The following is a 16,210-nucleotide window of genomic DNA, read 5'->3' as shown; positions in this document are numbered from 1 at the left end:
GAGTTTTATTTTGGGGTAATGGGAAAAAGAATGGGACTGGTTAAAATAGATCTTTGCCAAGTCTTTCCAAAACCAATCTGCCTCTTCTTGTTCCTTCAGTTATTTTTCAGAGGGTTTGTAGACAGTTCTGGTTTAATTATAGTATCTAAAGATTCCCAGCCTTCTTTTACAATGGAGAATTTTAAAATATCCTTCTCTCACATCTCTATTAAATTTCTTAAAATCTGGCTTTCCTGAAATCTAGTACCTTTGTTTCACAAATGCAGCAGTACCATACTTAATTCAAGTAACTTGCAGTCGCTAGTTCCAAACTGTTGCTATTCTCATTCTTAGCTAATTGATCTGTAAAGAATAGGTCCACAATGCTTTCTCTGCTTTTTAGAATGTAATATTGCCTCTCACTGAGGGCTTGGCTACACTTACAAATTTGCAGCGCTGCAGCAGGGTGTGAAAACACACCCTCTCCAGCGCTGCAAATTGCGGCGCTACAAAGCGCCAGTGTAGTCAAAGCCCCAGCGCTGGGAGCCGCGCTCCCAGCGCTGTCCGTTATTCCCCACAGGGAGGTGGAGTACGGACAGCGCTGGGAGAGTTTTCTCCCAGCGCTGGCACTTTGACTACACTTAGCGCTTCAAAGCGCTGCCGCGGCAGCGCTTTGAAATGCAAGTGTAGCCAAAGCCTTAGAAACTCTTCTCAGATAAAGAGATCACCAGTTAGCCATAACTGTTACCTGCAGTTGGATTACTGGCAACAAACTCTACATAGGACATCTTCATCTGATGCAGAATACAGGAGCATGTTTATCTGATGGATATTCACATCTGAGGCATATTAAACATGAGCGTTCTGGAGGCTCCCCAGCTGGTTTAGATACAAATCAAGGTGTTCACTTTAATCTACAAAGGGCTAGGTGGTTTGGATTCCTGCCTACAGTAGAGACTGCTTCTCTCCATAAGCACCTGCCCTGCAACTAAAACCTGGAACATTTTGCAAACAGTCCTTAGATTTGCAGTCATGCTATTTGCAGGTGGCAGCAGGGTGTTCTCAACAGGAGAATAAGGGACAGGTCTCTGCTTTGAACTCAGTTCCCCAGTTAGTCCAACAAGTTTATTAGACCTTCTGAATGCATCAAAAAAAATATTTGGGCTTTTGCTGATTAAGTGAAGTGAGTGAGCTGAGTTTCTCACAGGTTGGAGAATTCACTTCTTTCATTTCTTTTATTAAGTGCTAAAATAATTGAAAGCATGCTTAGATTTTATAAATCATTTTTGTACAAGTCAACAATAAAGAGCTTTGCAGACTATGTGTGTAAAGATAACTCACCCACCAATGAAATGCAGCAGCTGTTCTGTGCCAGGAACACTACGAACAGTTTTTAGAAGGGAGAGTGAGGAATACCATTGTTTTACTGAAACTACTGAAAGCAGTCTTGTAAAAAGAGCGATGAGATCTTAATGATGTAGTGTCTCTTTTATACCTCATCTGAAAAAGACACAACAGCATAGTGCCCCCTAGACAATGGCTCAATTCCAACTCAGAAGAGTTCCACATACTTAGTGAGGAGCAGCAATTTCTGTAATATGCTGGATTTTTCTTGGGTGGGTATCTCCCATCCATGTACTGACCATACCCAAGACAACATAGTTTGAGAGATGTCACATGATCACAGCCTAGGACTATTGATGTTTTTGAATATGGTTACATTATACAAATAAATGTAGCAAGTCTGCCAGAAAGTTAGGAGATCAGATAAAAGACAACCCTGTCTAAATGAACCATAACCTAAGAGAAACAAAACACACTATTTACTAAAGCTGAGGGATACTCAGCAAAAGCGAGAAGCCTGAGTGGCATGAGATGTGTACTTTGGAAAGAGACAGACATGTTTTTGATAGCATTAGATATGGAAAAGAAATTTCAGTGTGCTTAAAATATGTCCAGAATGGCATGGCGCAAATAGCAAAAAAGATTAAATTAAAACCCAGCTTTCAGCCACGTCCCACTGACTGGCCAGCAAGAAGCCACTAGAACGTGCCACATGGACCCAGTCCAAAAAACTTTCAGAGATTCTCTTTTTACAAGCATGTTATTTTATAAGAAACAGAGATGGCCTGCTTAAACAAGACTGCAGGGAAAGAAACAAAGAGGAGGAAAAACAGGCCAAGACTGCAAGGTCTTTTTTGATGTACTGACATGTAAAGTGATGCTGTTTCAGTTTGAAGGGAAAGTTACTGGCCGTCTTTGTGGAATTTCGATATTGCCTAGTAAAATATCAGATGTTACTGTAGCAATAGCAGCCTTAACCTACACAAAAGAGACTGCTTATTTTCAGGAGAAAAGCTGTGGAACTGGAACAGATTTCCCAGCCATCACTCTGCATTTTCCCTCCCAGCTGCAAGCTCTTCACAAAAAATTGTCAGTCAATCTTGTGATAATTGGTCCCATTTCCACAGTTTTCCACTGACTGCAAAGCCTTGTCTGCACACAAGCTTACATCTGTTTAAATAAAGGTGTGTCTAAAATAAAAAAAATTAGTTAAATGGATGCAAGCCCCACGTCGACACACTTTTATATCAATTTACAACTAGCTTATATCCCTTTAGCTTGCAGTGGTGCATTCACTGATGCATACCAACACAATACAAGCCAGTTGAAAATATGAAAATAGTTTAACTATATCTGTTTATAAAAGCAAACTTTAGTTAAGCTCATATGATTTCTGTGAATAGACCAGGCCAAAGAGATACATGTCTCTGGAGTTTAACAAAAGGACTGCTTCCTCGTGGCACGTTTGAGTGGGCTCCCATGGCCAGACAAAGGCTGTTGCACTCTCAGTGCTATTGCACTCGTGCAAAAAATAAATGCACTCTGTCTGTAGTGGCCAAGTAATGTGGGTACCTGGGATTTGATGCGTCTGGTTCTCTTCAGCACAACGTTCATTCTTGTGCCCTGCTTTGGGGAAGCCTGGGCATCAGAGCCGAGGTCCTCTGCCTCCACTTTTTCCTTAAGGTCCAAGTTTGGCTTTTGGATGCCCTAAAGGATCAGAGCACAGAAGGACACTGGGTTGATTGATCAGGGGATCAGACTCTATGGTCTGTGAATCATCCTGTTTGTTGAGGAATAGGGCTATCAGTGAAATCATACTGCAGTACACATGCCATTTGGACCAGACAGAAATCACTGCATGCAGTCTGAAATAAGAAGATTGAATCTTGACAGCTGCCTAACGAAGAGTAATAAAGACACCTTCCCAAACAGGTACATCACTCTTTGCCCTGTATCCCATTCCCAACAAAACTGATCTCACACCTATAAAAGAAACCTAAGAGTACAATCACTACTCCAGATCACAATGCAACTTCTAACTCTATTCTTCCAAATGTGAAGAGGTGCTGCTTTGATGAAAGTAGTTGCTGCTTTCAGGAGCACAGAACCACATGTGACAGTTTAGTATATAGCAACAAACGGATGCCGTTTGATCTTTCTATCATGAAAGGGAACAAGTCTCTCACCATAAGGCTAACCCCAGACTGGAAGAGTTCATAGGGGTACAGTATCCGTTCATAGTGAGACTTCAGCAGTGATCCAGTGCCTTTTCCTGGCAGGTAGCCTAGCCGACTAGCTACTTTGGACCATTTCTTCTCTTTAGTGACCACCTCAAAGCCTCCTTTGCTGGCAACAATCTGAAACAAAACACATTTTATTTTTTTAGAAACTTTTTAAAGGAAGATTGGGTTCCTTTAACCATTGTGTATGAACCATACATGATATACAGACCAAACCTTCAGAGGTTCTGTGAAACTCAGAGACTCATAGTTATGATATGGGGATTTTTCCTGGGTCACTGAGAAACAGTTTAAAACCAAAATATACCAATCCTGGTTTCATTTACATTTTGTAAAGATTCTCAACATTTCTACACATCTAAAGTTTGGTGGTAAACTTTTTCCCTGCTCAAAGAGCCCAAGTTATATGCCTAACACTGCAGGGACTGATGGAAACCCAGACACCAAAGCATTATTACTGCAGTGGAACTAAAAAGTGAAAACCTTATCAATTTAGCTTCTAAACTGAGTGCAAAAGTGTAACAGCCTAAGTGAAAAGTAATTTAGATTTTAATTAATCAGTTTGTATAATCATTTAACACAAGTAAAAATTAAAATCACACTTTCCTCTATTTCCTTTGTTTTTTCACATTACAAGGTATTCTCCAGTTCAGTTTTTAAAAGTAATTAGAGAATCCTTTATGTAAAGCTGTGATTATACCTTAGCTTAGAATAACCAAGCTTCATGGAGTGCCCATAATGAGTTAATGCAGCTGTGACTCACTCTATAAGATGAGCAACACAGTGAAAGCAACCAAAGTTTATACCCACTCATTCTGAACAATAATGGCCAATTACCTAGATACTAACATAATAAAAACAATCTTTGCAATCATAGGGCAATGAGTTTCCACTAAACAAAACAAGTAATTTGTGCCATCAACTAGTTAGACAACTAAAGTTTTAACTCATACAGAACTGAGGTCCCTGCTCTAACTCACGCCAGTGTCCCAAATATCATTCCCATTGGCATTATGCAAAGACTATTGTATCATTTCCTAACAAACCATGGCAGACATGGAAATAAACCTTCAATTCTTTCCAAAGACAGCTAAGCAAAGTTAAACATACACATTCCCCATAAGGCTGTCTATGAAAAACAAATTATTCTAAAGCATAAACTTTTAAAGCAATGTACCCTACCCAAGGGTGCCAGAACTAGGAATGCAGCAGCACCCGCAGCTTGAAGTAGTTTCCATCATATACAGGGTTTACAAGTTTTATTCAATGGCTTTCAGCACCCTCACTCTACAAATTGTTCAGTGCCACTTACCCTACTGCACACCCCACAAATTTCCACTCACCTGAGACAAGTACATTTTGATGAGTAAGTGGAAACTGGGTCTTTGATCTAGCAGTGCTAGTACCACCACACATTCATAGGCCTAATCTACACTAAAAAAGGTTTGTTGCTACAGCTATATAGGCAAAACCTTTCTTGTGTAGATGCAGTTTATATTGGCAAAATACTGCTTTTAGCAGCTAAATTGGAAAAAAGCACTCTTATTCCAACTTATACCAACATAGCTGTTCTAAGCTTTCCTTCCGACTTGGGGCTGGCACCTATTATGCTGGCACACATTGCCCCCTATGAAATAATTATTCCAGAGTAGCTATTTTGGTAAATTTCCAAGTATAGACATGCCCTTAATCTTGCCAAGAGCTCTACACTCCTACAGCTCTGCCCTACAATGTGTAGAGAGCAACTAAGAGAAGAACTGGCCAATAAAGCTACTGGTTAATTTTGCTGGACTTTCATATTGCATATTGAGCCACCAACACAACAAATGTAATTGTTATCTGTACTTGTAATTGTCTGCCATTTCCTTATAATCATTCTGGTTACAAATATTTTAAGTATCTCATTTTCACGGTTTATCCAGCACACAATCTGCACAAAACCACTACCATCACCCCAGGTAGTCCCGCTTCCCCAAATCCCGAAGAATCTTACTCACCTTGCTCAGAGAATAGAGATCCAAGATTTTTCTCTCCACCACAGGAATTTTTAAAGTGGAACCTTGAAGTTCCCAAAATTTTGCTAACTGATCCAAGAAGTCGAGTTTCACTCTGGTCATTGCCTATAATCACAACAAGAACACACATGGGTCTGAACCTAGTCAGACATGAAAGAAATTCCTTTCTGTCTAGATTCTAGGCATCAAAGAACAACAGTATTTACATGTTCATAATATAACTATGAATGTGACACTTTACTATTAATTTGCCCTGTAAAACAACTGGAGGCAGAAATGTCAATAATGGAGAAAATCTTCATAAACTTTTGTTTTAAACTTTGCACTCTTGTTGATATCTTGAGACAATTTCCTACCCAGAACATTTTTTTCTTTTTAAAGCCAAGATGTAAAGTCGTGAAAAAAACAAACATACATTCTAGGCAGGAATGTAAGATCATCTATTAAATTATCTGTTAATATTAAAAAAAATTAGGAACAGCAGACCTACTACATGCCTTGGACTATGCAAGGTGGTCTCCTGGAGTATTTATGGAGCACTCAGTGTTCTTGTTGCACAAGGAGACTCACTCACAAGCCAAGAGACAAATAAGGCTTGATTCACAGAAGAACTTAAGCATGGTGATGCTCAGCATCACCTTGCCTAACTTTTAGGTATCTAGAAAATCCCTGGGATTCACAAAGGCTGGGTTAGGTACTCAGACGTCCCATACAACAAAGAAATACACAAGAACGCCATCCTGGGTCAGACCAGTGGTCCACTTACCCCCAGTACCATCTTCCAATAATGGCCAATGCCAGATACTTCAAAGGGAATGAACAGAACAGGGAAATTATCAAGTGATCCATCCCCTGTCAAGCAGACCCAGCATCCGGCAGGGAGAGGTTTATAAATGGAGGGAGATAGGCACGTCAGAACAGGATTCACAAAAGCGAACATTCTGAGTGGCTTCTTGCCCAAGCTAGCCAACAGGAGATGCCCAGCTGAGGGATGTGTCCTCAGCCCTGCCACTCTCCAGGAGTTCAGCACCTAATTCCTGTTACAGGGAGGCACCCCAATTTGTTTGGAATTCTCAGCTGCGAACACTCTTTTGGCATTAGGCACCTACATTTTTTTTGGTTTGGTTGGTTTGTTTTTTTGTTTTTTTGCAAGAAGCTGGGCGGGGAGGGGGAGGCTTGACAAAGGGCGGGAGGGAGACAGGACCTACCTTAACTTTTAGCCCAGATACTGAGGGAGCCCCACATCAGAATATCCTATAGGCCAGTGGTTAGGGCACATACCCGAGAGGTGGCCGATCCCTGTTCAAATCCCTTCTCCCACTCAGGTGGTGGGAGGACTTGAACTGGGGGTATCTCACATCCCAAGTGAGTACTCTATCAGGCCCAAAATTATGAGGGAGGTTCTCTTCTACCTTGATATGGCCCTGCAAGCATGTTAGGCAGAGGAATGCCTATCTTCCCCTGATTCATGTATCACTCTGGAGCTTAGACATCCAGATGCCTAGAGTGAGGCTACAGTGCACATATACAGAGGCAAAAGCATAGGCATCTAGGGAACTTTTACTGCAAAAACATAGGCACCAAACCAGCTTACGAACCTATAAAGTTTGGCGGTAGCTGAGCAGCGATTTTGTGAATGCCAGTGGGGACTGACTCTGGAACTCAGGCGACTAAAGTGGCAATAAGGCCCTTATGTCCTTTTGTGAACCTAGCTCATGATGGTTTGGTATCTGAATAGGATGGGGATTTAAAAACTAGTATGGGGAAAGGAGAGATCCCTTTCTGTCCAGATTTTTCCAAAGGTACTTGCACTAATTTTTAAAAAGCCTTCCGTTAATTTTCAGTCCTAAAAATTAACCTGGCTAGACCTATAAAAGGAACTATTAGAGGTGAAGTTTTTGTTGTTTGTTTTAAAGGATTTAAGAGATATTATCAAAATGGTTAAATATTAGGCAATTTGGGGATTAAGAACAGCAGCAAATACCTTATGAAAAAACAGTGGGGAGTTCTGAGGGCTGAACACTAGCTACTCTTACTACACAACATGGTCCGTGGCATTCATTTTAGACGTTTCCAGCTGAGGACAAAAAACTTCTTGCGGTTATTTTGAATAATAAAATAAAAACCAGACTTCTCAAAGTCTTTGAGGGTTACTTTATCCAAACTCTGCTAGTGCCAATTGTAAGCACTCATGTGGTCTGTGGGATATTAAAGTCTACGAATCCAGAAAGCAGTCAAGATGCAAAACTCAAGCAAGGAGACCTATTGCTTTGTGTGTAAATACAGAATTATGTCAATGGTGCAAAAAGCTCACCTCCAGTTCATTCAAGCGCTGGACTCGTGGGGTAAAACGAAAACTTTGTACTTCACATGCAAATGGAGGCTGCCAGTCCTAAACAGAGAGAGACAGACAGATTTTACTGCTTCAAAGATATAAGGACTGTGCCATAACTTCTCCCACAAATGCAAAAAAAGTCTCCTGAGAATTTCAAAACAATGCAAATCATCAGATGATCACAGAAAGAGCAAATCAAGGATTTTTAGTATTCTAATCTGTCTGAGAATTTTCCATTTTAGAAAAGCACAATTTCATAATTAATGAGCTTCTCCCAATATTTGAGTTAGGAGTAAGGAAAAGCTATTGAGTTGCTTATGAAAGTAGAAATATAAACTATATCATAGCTTAAAATATTTAGATTGATATTACTTTAGACCAGTGGTTCCCAAACTGTAACAGCCCGTGAACCCCTTTCACTAAAATGTCAAGTCTCACGAACCCCCTCCTAAAAATTAATATTTCCAGGGATTTTCTTTTTTACCCGAGTGTAAATTATAAAAGCAGTAATCTTGGAAATATAAATTGGTTTTTATGACATGCTTATTACACACTACTTATTTATCATTACAGTATTTTTATTACATTATGAAAACAGCAACACTCTTCCAAGATCTCACTTTCATAGCTTGTATCACTTTGAATAAGCCTGTTATAAGACAAGGCTCCTATGTTTCATCAAGGAGTATCCGAGGTGAAGCGGCATGAAGGTATTTAAGAAGCCAACTCAAAGAGTTCCTCTTACACAAGCATTCAGGTCTTGAGCAGTCCAGGCAAACAACACACGTTACAACAAAGCTTAAACTTGTTCTTCATAACAATTTTAAAAACAATACTAGCTGCCTATTTAATATTAAAAACAGCAAAAATATCCACCTCCCTTTCCATTTCTTATAAGGAGTCTTGAAGCTTAAATCTCCTCAGTGTGATAGATATGCTTGCTTTGATCTGCTTAGCTCTTGGAAGTCCAGGGGCTCCGGGCTGCTGGCCCCATGCTGCCTGCATTTCCTAGGGACAGCTCTATCCACCATTACGGATTTTTTTCCCCCAAGAACCCCCTGTAACATTTTGTGAACCCCCAGGGGCTCACGAACCCCAGTTTGGGAACCACTGCCTTAGACTGAGTTAGAACATAGGGGAGGCTTTCAAGGACAGAACCATATGGTAGGGCTACCACCTGTAGGACTTTTAAAAAAGGTCTGTAAACCCTGGATATTTCAAAGTCTAACTAATAAAAGCAACTAACTTCAAATCAACTACAGTGCTTGAGGCAGAGATGATGGCACATATGGAGGTGAAGGGAGATAGACATGTAATAAAGATGAGAAATTTAACCCTCATACATGGGATCTTAGGCCTGGTCTACACTAGGACTTTAATTCGAATTTATCAGCGTTAATTCGAACTAACCGCTCAACCGTCCACACCAGGAAGCCATTTTTAACTGGAGAGGCTCTTTAGTTTCCACCCGGCAGGTGGAGTTGGTGTGGATGCTAATCGAACCAGCTCGGAGCTATCCCACAGTGCACCACTCTGTTGACGCTCTGGACAGCAGTCCGAGCTTGGATTCTCTGGCCAGCCACACAGGAAATGACCGCGAAATTTGAATTCATTTTCCTGTCTGGGCGGTTTGAATCTGACGTTCTGGTTGCACATCGCACCTGCAACGATGCAGAGCTCGCCAGCAGAGGAGTCCGGGCAATCCCAGAATAGAAAGAGGTCCCCAGCATGGAGTGACCGGGAAGTCCAGGATCTGATCGCTGTGTGGGGCGAGGAGTCTGTGCTCGGGGCTGCGCTCCAACAAGCGAAGGTTTCTAAAGCCATGAAAGACAAAGGATACAGCCGGGATGCGATGCAGTGCCGCGTGAAAGTGAAGGACCTAAGACAAGGGTATCAAAAGTCAGCCCAGACATGCCGCTTCTACGAGGCACTGCATGCCATTCTAGGTGGGTCTGCCACCAGTGCCCCACCAGTGACGGTGGACTCCGAGGGCGGAATAGTGTAGACAGTTCCCTGTTCGCGATGGGAAGATGAGGAAGGGTCTTTAGAGGACGGCGCAGGCGACATGGAACCCACTCCCGCTTTCCCTGACAGCCAGGATCTCTTCATCACCCTCACAGAGATCCCCTACCACCCCTCCCGCCCGTAACCAGGACTCGGAATCAGGGAAGGATCAAAGTGCAACACACGTATAAACATTTATTTTTATAACATTGTTATAGAAAAATAGAAACAGTATTTACAAAATTCTAAATATTAAACTATAATATATATTAAATTATATGAAGAGAAGGTCCACACAAATGGACTTTAAGAAATTCTAAATATTTACAAATTAAAACATTCTAAATATTAAACTATAATATATATTAAACTATATAAAGAGAAGGTCCACACAAATGGGGATAGAAAAATAGTCCTCTAGCGACATTTCTAGGTGTCATTCAGTTCCTCGCAAAGCCTCCGCATGAGGTTGAAGCAGACTCTTCCACGCCAGGACATCCGAATATAGAGTGGAACCATCGCCTCTACTAGCATTGCTGCATATGGTCCTGGTCTGTGCAGTGCGTCCCGTAACATGCGGTCTTTCTGGGCACGAGTGACCCGCCTCAGGGTGATCTCGGTCTGCAAATACTGCATCTAAGTAGGGCAATTAGTGTAGTGTTACTATTGTTAATGGTTTACAATTAGGTTGCATAACAATGACCCTCGCCTAACAGCCACGTGAGTCCACAGAGAACAAGCATGCATTGATCGTTGCTGGCGGGAGGGGCTGCTAAAGGCTTATCCTTTCTGCTTTGCACATTGCCTTTAGCAGGAGAGCACAGCTAACCAGTAACTGATAAGCAGTATGTACTGTAAGGCTTACCAGGACTTTGTGCAAGAGGGATGCAGCTATCTTTCAGTGCAATGGCGCCGCCAATGAGAGCGTATTCCGAAATCTCGGACTAGTTCTGAGATCTCCTGAGACTTGGTTCCCTCTTTGGTCTTGTTAACTGAAACTGACTAGACTGTGTTTACTGTTGGCAAACATGTATGTGTTCAAGGAAATCACCTACTTTTTCACATCACACAGCTTGGCTCCTTCCCGGACTGCCCGCCATCCCCTCGCAGAGGCTGGCAAGAAAAGACAAGGGACGACATGTTCCAGGAACTGATGGCCAGCTCCAGAGCGAGGCGGCAGAGCAGAGACAGTCGAGGAGAGCCTGTGTCAGCAGCATCGCACACACCTGGAGCGGGAGGATAGGTGGCGGCAGGAAGACCAGCAGGCGACTCAAACGCTGCTTGGTCTAATGAGGAGCCGCCTTGTAGATGTTCTGCAAGACCGCAGTCAGGAGGAGAGAGCCCCCCTGCAGTGCATCTGCAACCGCCCTCCAACGCCAAGAAGTCCTGTCCCCCTCACCCAAAGTGACAAGACGGAGGCGGTAGGGGCCGTGAGAACTGTCCCTGCACCGCAGCACACCGATAATGTTAGAGACAACTGTCGCGTAAATTTGTACAAGCTCTTTCTTTACAGCATCAACCAGTCCCAACTCCAAGTTCAAACCCCACTGTGTATTACATTATTAAAAGCGGTTTGGTGTTACTGACTGTTTCCGTCACGTTTCTGGTGTCAGAAGACTTTCTGTTGTTCTGTGGGGTGTAATGTCACTGCATAGCCCACAGTGCCATGCTACAGACTTGGCTGCAGGGTCAACTGCAGGGCACACACAGACTGCAGTCACTAGGCACCAGGGACAGTCTGTGTGGTGTATGCTGCCCGGTCTTTCCTTGATGTGTATGCTTGTGCAGGGTCCTGGTGCCTGACATCCCGAATGTAAAGGCAGGCTTCCCTTCACATGCATTTGGACCGTAGTCACGATCCTCCCGGTGCCACGAGCCCCAAAGAGACCTCATCCAGGGGCAGATACTCACCCTTCCCCACACCCTCCCCTTCCAACGCCCAAACCCACAGCCGTCATGGTAACCCCTATCCAAGGACAGCACCCTCGCCCCTTCCTGCAAACCCACCCATCAGTGCACACCTTAACCAGCACAGAATGCTTCCATGTTTCAACGAATAAACAGAAATGCAAAGTCAACGAAAGATTTATTATTAATTACTAAAACATGTCCTTAGTTTTAAAACGTCCTTGGGAAGTGGGGAAAACTTGGTTTATGATCAGGCTCTCTTAAAATCAAGTGGACAGTCACAGGTTACCCTGCTCTTCAAAGCCTCCTGATGCATATCGCTTCCGCTGGGATATTCTCTCAGCACGGGTGTCTGGCTGATCGTAAACAGCAGCCAGGCGATTTGCCTCAACCTCCAAGGTCTCGCCTTGCTCTCACAGAGATTGTGGAGCACACAGCAAGCAGCAATAACTACGGGGATATTCTTTTCGCTGATGTCGGCGAGTCAGTAAGGTCCGCCATCTCCCTTGAGACGTCCGGGCACACTCCACCACCATTCTGCACTTGCTCAGCCGGTAGTTGAAGAGTTCCTTTTCAGTGTCCAAGGCGCCTGTATAGGGCTTCATGAGCCAGGGCATTAGCGGGTGGCCGGTAAGCCCGAGGATCACTGTAGGCATCTGCACATCCCCAACCGTTATTTTGTGGTCCGGGAAGAAAGTGCCTGCCTGGAGGCGTCTAAACAGACCAGAGTTCCTGAACACACGCGTCATGAACCTTGCCCGCCCACCCGACGTTGATGTTGGTAAACGTCCCTATGGTCCACCACAGCTTGCAGCACCATTGAAAAGTAGCCCTTTCGGTTAATGTACTCGCTGGCCTGGTGGGCTGGTGCCAGGATAGGGATGTGAGTCCCATCTATAGCCCCACAGTTTGGGAATCCCATCGCGCGAAGCCATCTATGATGGCCTGGACATTTCCGACAGTCACTACCTTTGAGAGCAGTTGCTCAACGATTTGTGGGCTACTTGAATGACAGCAATCCCCACGGTAGATTTTACGCCAAAGTGGTTTGACCGGTAGCTGTCTGGCGTGGCAAGTTTCCAGAGGGCTATTTCTGCACAGTCAGGGCTGCTCGCATCCTTGTGTCCTGGCGCTTCAGGGCAGGGGACAGCAAGTCACACAGTTCAAGGAAAGTGCCCTTACGCATCCTGAAGTTTCGCAGCCACTCTGTGTCATCCCAGACCTGCAGCACTATGCGGTCCCACCAGTCTGTGCTTGTTTCCCGGGCCCAGAATCGCGTTCCACACCATGAACTTGACCCATTGCCACCATGATCTCCACTGCCCGGCGTACCTGCTTTTGTGAGAGTCTCTCGCTCTCTCTCACACGTGCTGCCCCCCTCTCCTCGTTTCTCAGCATCTGACTGTGGAAGAGGTGGACGATAATGTGCGAGGAGTTGACAACGGCCATAAGTGCAGCGATGATCGCAGCGGGCTCCATGCTCGCAGTGCTGTGGCGTCCACGCTGTAACCGACCAGAGAAGGCGCGAACAGATTTCCGCCCGCGCTTTCAAGGAAGACAGGGAGGCGGGATTGACGGTTCAATGACGACACATTTTCCCCCAGCATGCATTGAAATCCCACAATCAAATGGGCAGCGGGAGTGCGGGAACTGTGGGATAGGTTCCCACAGTGCACGCTTCAAAGTCAAGCTGGCCCGTGAATGTGGACTAAGAAGTTCGAATTTGTGTATTTAGTATGGATACACAAATTCGACTTATTAAGGTCGAATCCACAAATTCGACTTAAGTAGATTCGAAATAGTCCTGTAGTGTAGACAAGCCCTTAGAGCATCACAGGCCAAAAAAGTCAAACAGACAGAAAAAACTCAGTGCAACCCAACTTTGTTACTCAAATTTGGTGTTAACTTCCAAGGAAGCAAAATATGTTTTCTAGTACTTTAAGAAACATTTAAGAAATTATACAGCATATCTACAATAAAATGAGAATACAATATTCCAGCTGACAAACTAAAAATTGTTCATTATTTGTAGTACAGTAGCACTTAAAGGCCCTGATCAGGGCTATAAAATATGTGCAACTTCAAACAACAGAGAAGAATAATGAATAAGTAAGATTAGTGTAAAGTGTTTCATCTAATCATTACTGCAGATTTTAAACCAAACCCGACTGTTCAACTTGAAGATCACTGCAATGCAACCTGATAATCAATCACACAAAGCCAAAACCAAGAGTTCAGCTGCAAAAAAAAAAATCACAAGCTGTTTTACTGGACAGAATCTTGAATAGTTTCTTCAGATCTCCTGGTTTCCACAATCAAGCCAAAGGTTTCTGCTTTGTTTAGAAAGGGTAACTCCTTGGAAGTCCAGCTTTCACCATATCACAAAGCCAACTAAGCAGATTCCAGGAAATCAGAGAGAACAGAAGCAAAAAACGTGAGGAACACAAAATGTAAGCAATAGCTTCTGCCACTATTACCTTCACTGCTACACCAGCTCTGTGGGTTCACCTCTACTTCCTCCCTCAACCATTTTAATCTTTTCATTTTTGCTACTCTATTTTGAAGTTGATTTATTCTTGTCTGCACCTAAGAATTGTATTGTAATGTGAAATCGTTTCAAGTGCATCCTACTGAGAAGCTGCTGCATTTACCAGAAGCCTCTGCAGGGCAAGGTGTCATAAAATAATGCTGCAGATATAATCTGGCTACTCTGACCTAGTTTTTAGGCTTTTATTTTTTAAACTACAATACACAAATACCAATTTTCCTGTTTGAAAACAGATCACTGACAGTTCTTATGAAAATTAGAGAAATATGTGTCTACACAGTAGTATGTTAGAATAGGGGGAAGAAGGATTTTCCAAAGAATCAACTACAGTTTTAATGTGAGCCACCTTTGCAAGTTTAAGATCCAAACAAATGATGTTTTGAAGAGTAACAGATCAGTGAAGTCTCAGACATCAGCAGTGGGTACAATTATTCACCAGTATTACTGTGTCCACGGGCTTATCACAACCCTGTTTCTGAGGCTCAAAAAATACACAGAAACTGCGTGTCCCTAACACAGACACCATGGTTTACTGATCTGCTACCCGAAAGGCAACACAAGCGGAAGGGCTTTAAATCCCAGCCATGTTTTTTTTCGGAGGGGGGGGGGGGGAAGAGAACAGTTTTGCATCATTATCAGACATATTACTTCAGCTGCTTCTTACATCGCACACAGCGGCGAAAGGCTCTCACAAGTATCACCCGCGGGGTTGTCAGGCACCCAAAGGCCAGCTTCGGCCCGGCCGCAGTGCAAATGCCGGAGCGTCCGTGGCTGCTCCCGGCCTCACGAAGCCGGAGCACCGGGAGCCGCCTCCCAAGGCTGAGCAAAGCCTCGGGGCGACGGGGAGGTGCCCTCGGGGCCTCTCACCCGCTAAGGAGAGATCGTAGGAAACGGGACCCCTGGGCGCCCCCCAGAGTCACCTCAAGCCCCTTTCTGCTCGTGGGCGTGACCAGTCCCCCCTCCGCACGGTACCTTGGGGGGCCGGATCTTGCAGATGCCGGTTTTCTCGGCCAGGCCGCGGATCCGGCCGATGAAGCCGAGCGGGTCGCTGAACTCCTCCCAGCTGGGCTCGAACACGGGACACTCGGGCGGGGGCACGAACTCCGCCGCGTAGCGCGACCCGCCGCCCCCCGACATGGCGGCGCGGGGGGCACCGGCTCCGCAGGAACAGCCGGGGACGGGGGCCACGGGCTCCTTCTCCGCCGCTCCCGGGGCCGGGTCACCGCCAGGGCCAGCCGGGCCGGGGGCTGAGGCGCATCCTACGGGCCCCGGCTGCAGCCGGGCAGGAAACTGGGGAGGGGCCCGGGCTCGCTGGCCAGGCCGGGGTCTCAGGTGCCCGCCGCGGCGGCGGCGGCAGCTCCTCCCGTTTGTTTTTGTTTCCCCTTCGGGTTTTTTTTTTTTTCCTCCTCCTCCTCTCTGACTCTGGCTCTTCCGGAAGTTACGTGTACCGAGAAAATCCCTCCGCCGGAAGCGAAGGACACGGTGCCCCTCCGCCTCCAACTCGGAAAAGAGTCCCTGAGCCCAGCAGGACGCGCGGAACCTTACGCCTCGCACCCTTTCCGGGGCGCAGAGATCCGGTCACAGCCGGTCTAGAGCCCGCTCCCTGCCCTTGAGACCGGCCACGGCGGCAGCCGCATCCACTTCCGGCGCGGAGGAATGTGTGAAGAGGCTGGACGGATTCACTTCCGGTGGCGACATTCCATTTCCCCCATTGTCTGGACGAATGCAAGGGAGCGACTGACCTCTCCCCTCCCTCCCCCGAGCCCCTCCCTCTAGTACCGCCCACAGCCCCTCCCCGCAGATCCCTCACCCCAGGCCGCGGCTCCTTCTCCTCGCT

At 45.1% G+C, this 16,210-nt stretch overlaps 1 protein-coding gene across 2 annotated transcripts in view; it reads right to left on the bottom strand.

The window, feature by feature from the left end:
• Positions 1-15,973, bottom strand: part of KDM5A (lysine demethylase 5A) — an 85,844-nt gene extending 69,871 nt beyond the window's left edge. Inside the window, exons 1-5 of one of the 2 annotated variants that reach the window (XM_039547080.1) lie at positions 15,346-15,973; positions 7,893-7,970; positions 5,561-5,683; positions 3,510-3,680; positions 2,896-3,030 (exon numbers count right to left, since the gene is read on the bottom strand). In XM_039547080.1, coding sequence (XP_039403014.1) covers positions 2,896-3,030; positions 3,510-3,680; positions 5,561-5,683; positions 7,893-7,970; positions 15,346-15,510 — 672 coding nt within the window. In that variant the 5' untranslated portion in view covers positions 15,511-15,973. The remainder of the gene's footprint in view (positions 1-2,895; positions 3,031-3,509; positions 3,681-5,560; positions 5,684-7,892; positions 7,971-15,345) is intronic. The other variant, XM_039547090.1, reaches the window with a different exon arrangement.
• Between the last annotated feature and the right edge of the window lie 237 nt (positions 15,974-16,210).

This window comes from Mauremys reevesii, linkage group 1, assembly GCF_016161935.1.
Source record: "Mauremys reevesii isolate NIE-2019 linkage group 1, ASM1616193v1, whole genome shotgun sequence".
Classification (NCBI taxonomy): Eukaryota; Metazoa; Chordata; order Testudines; family Geoemydidae; genus Mauremys; species Mauremys reevesii.
The sequence above is the reverse complement of the archived record's forward strand: the minus strand, read 5'-3'. Positions and strand labels throughout refer to the sequence as shown.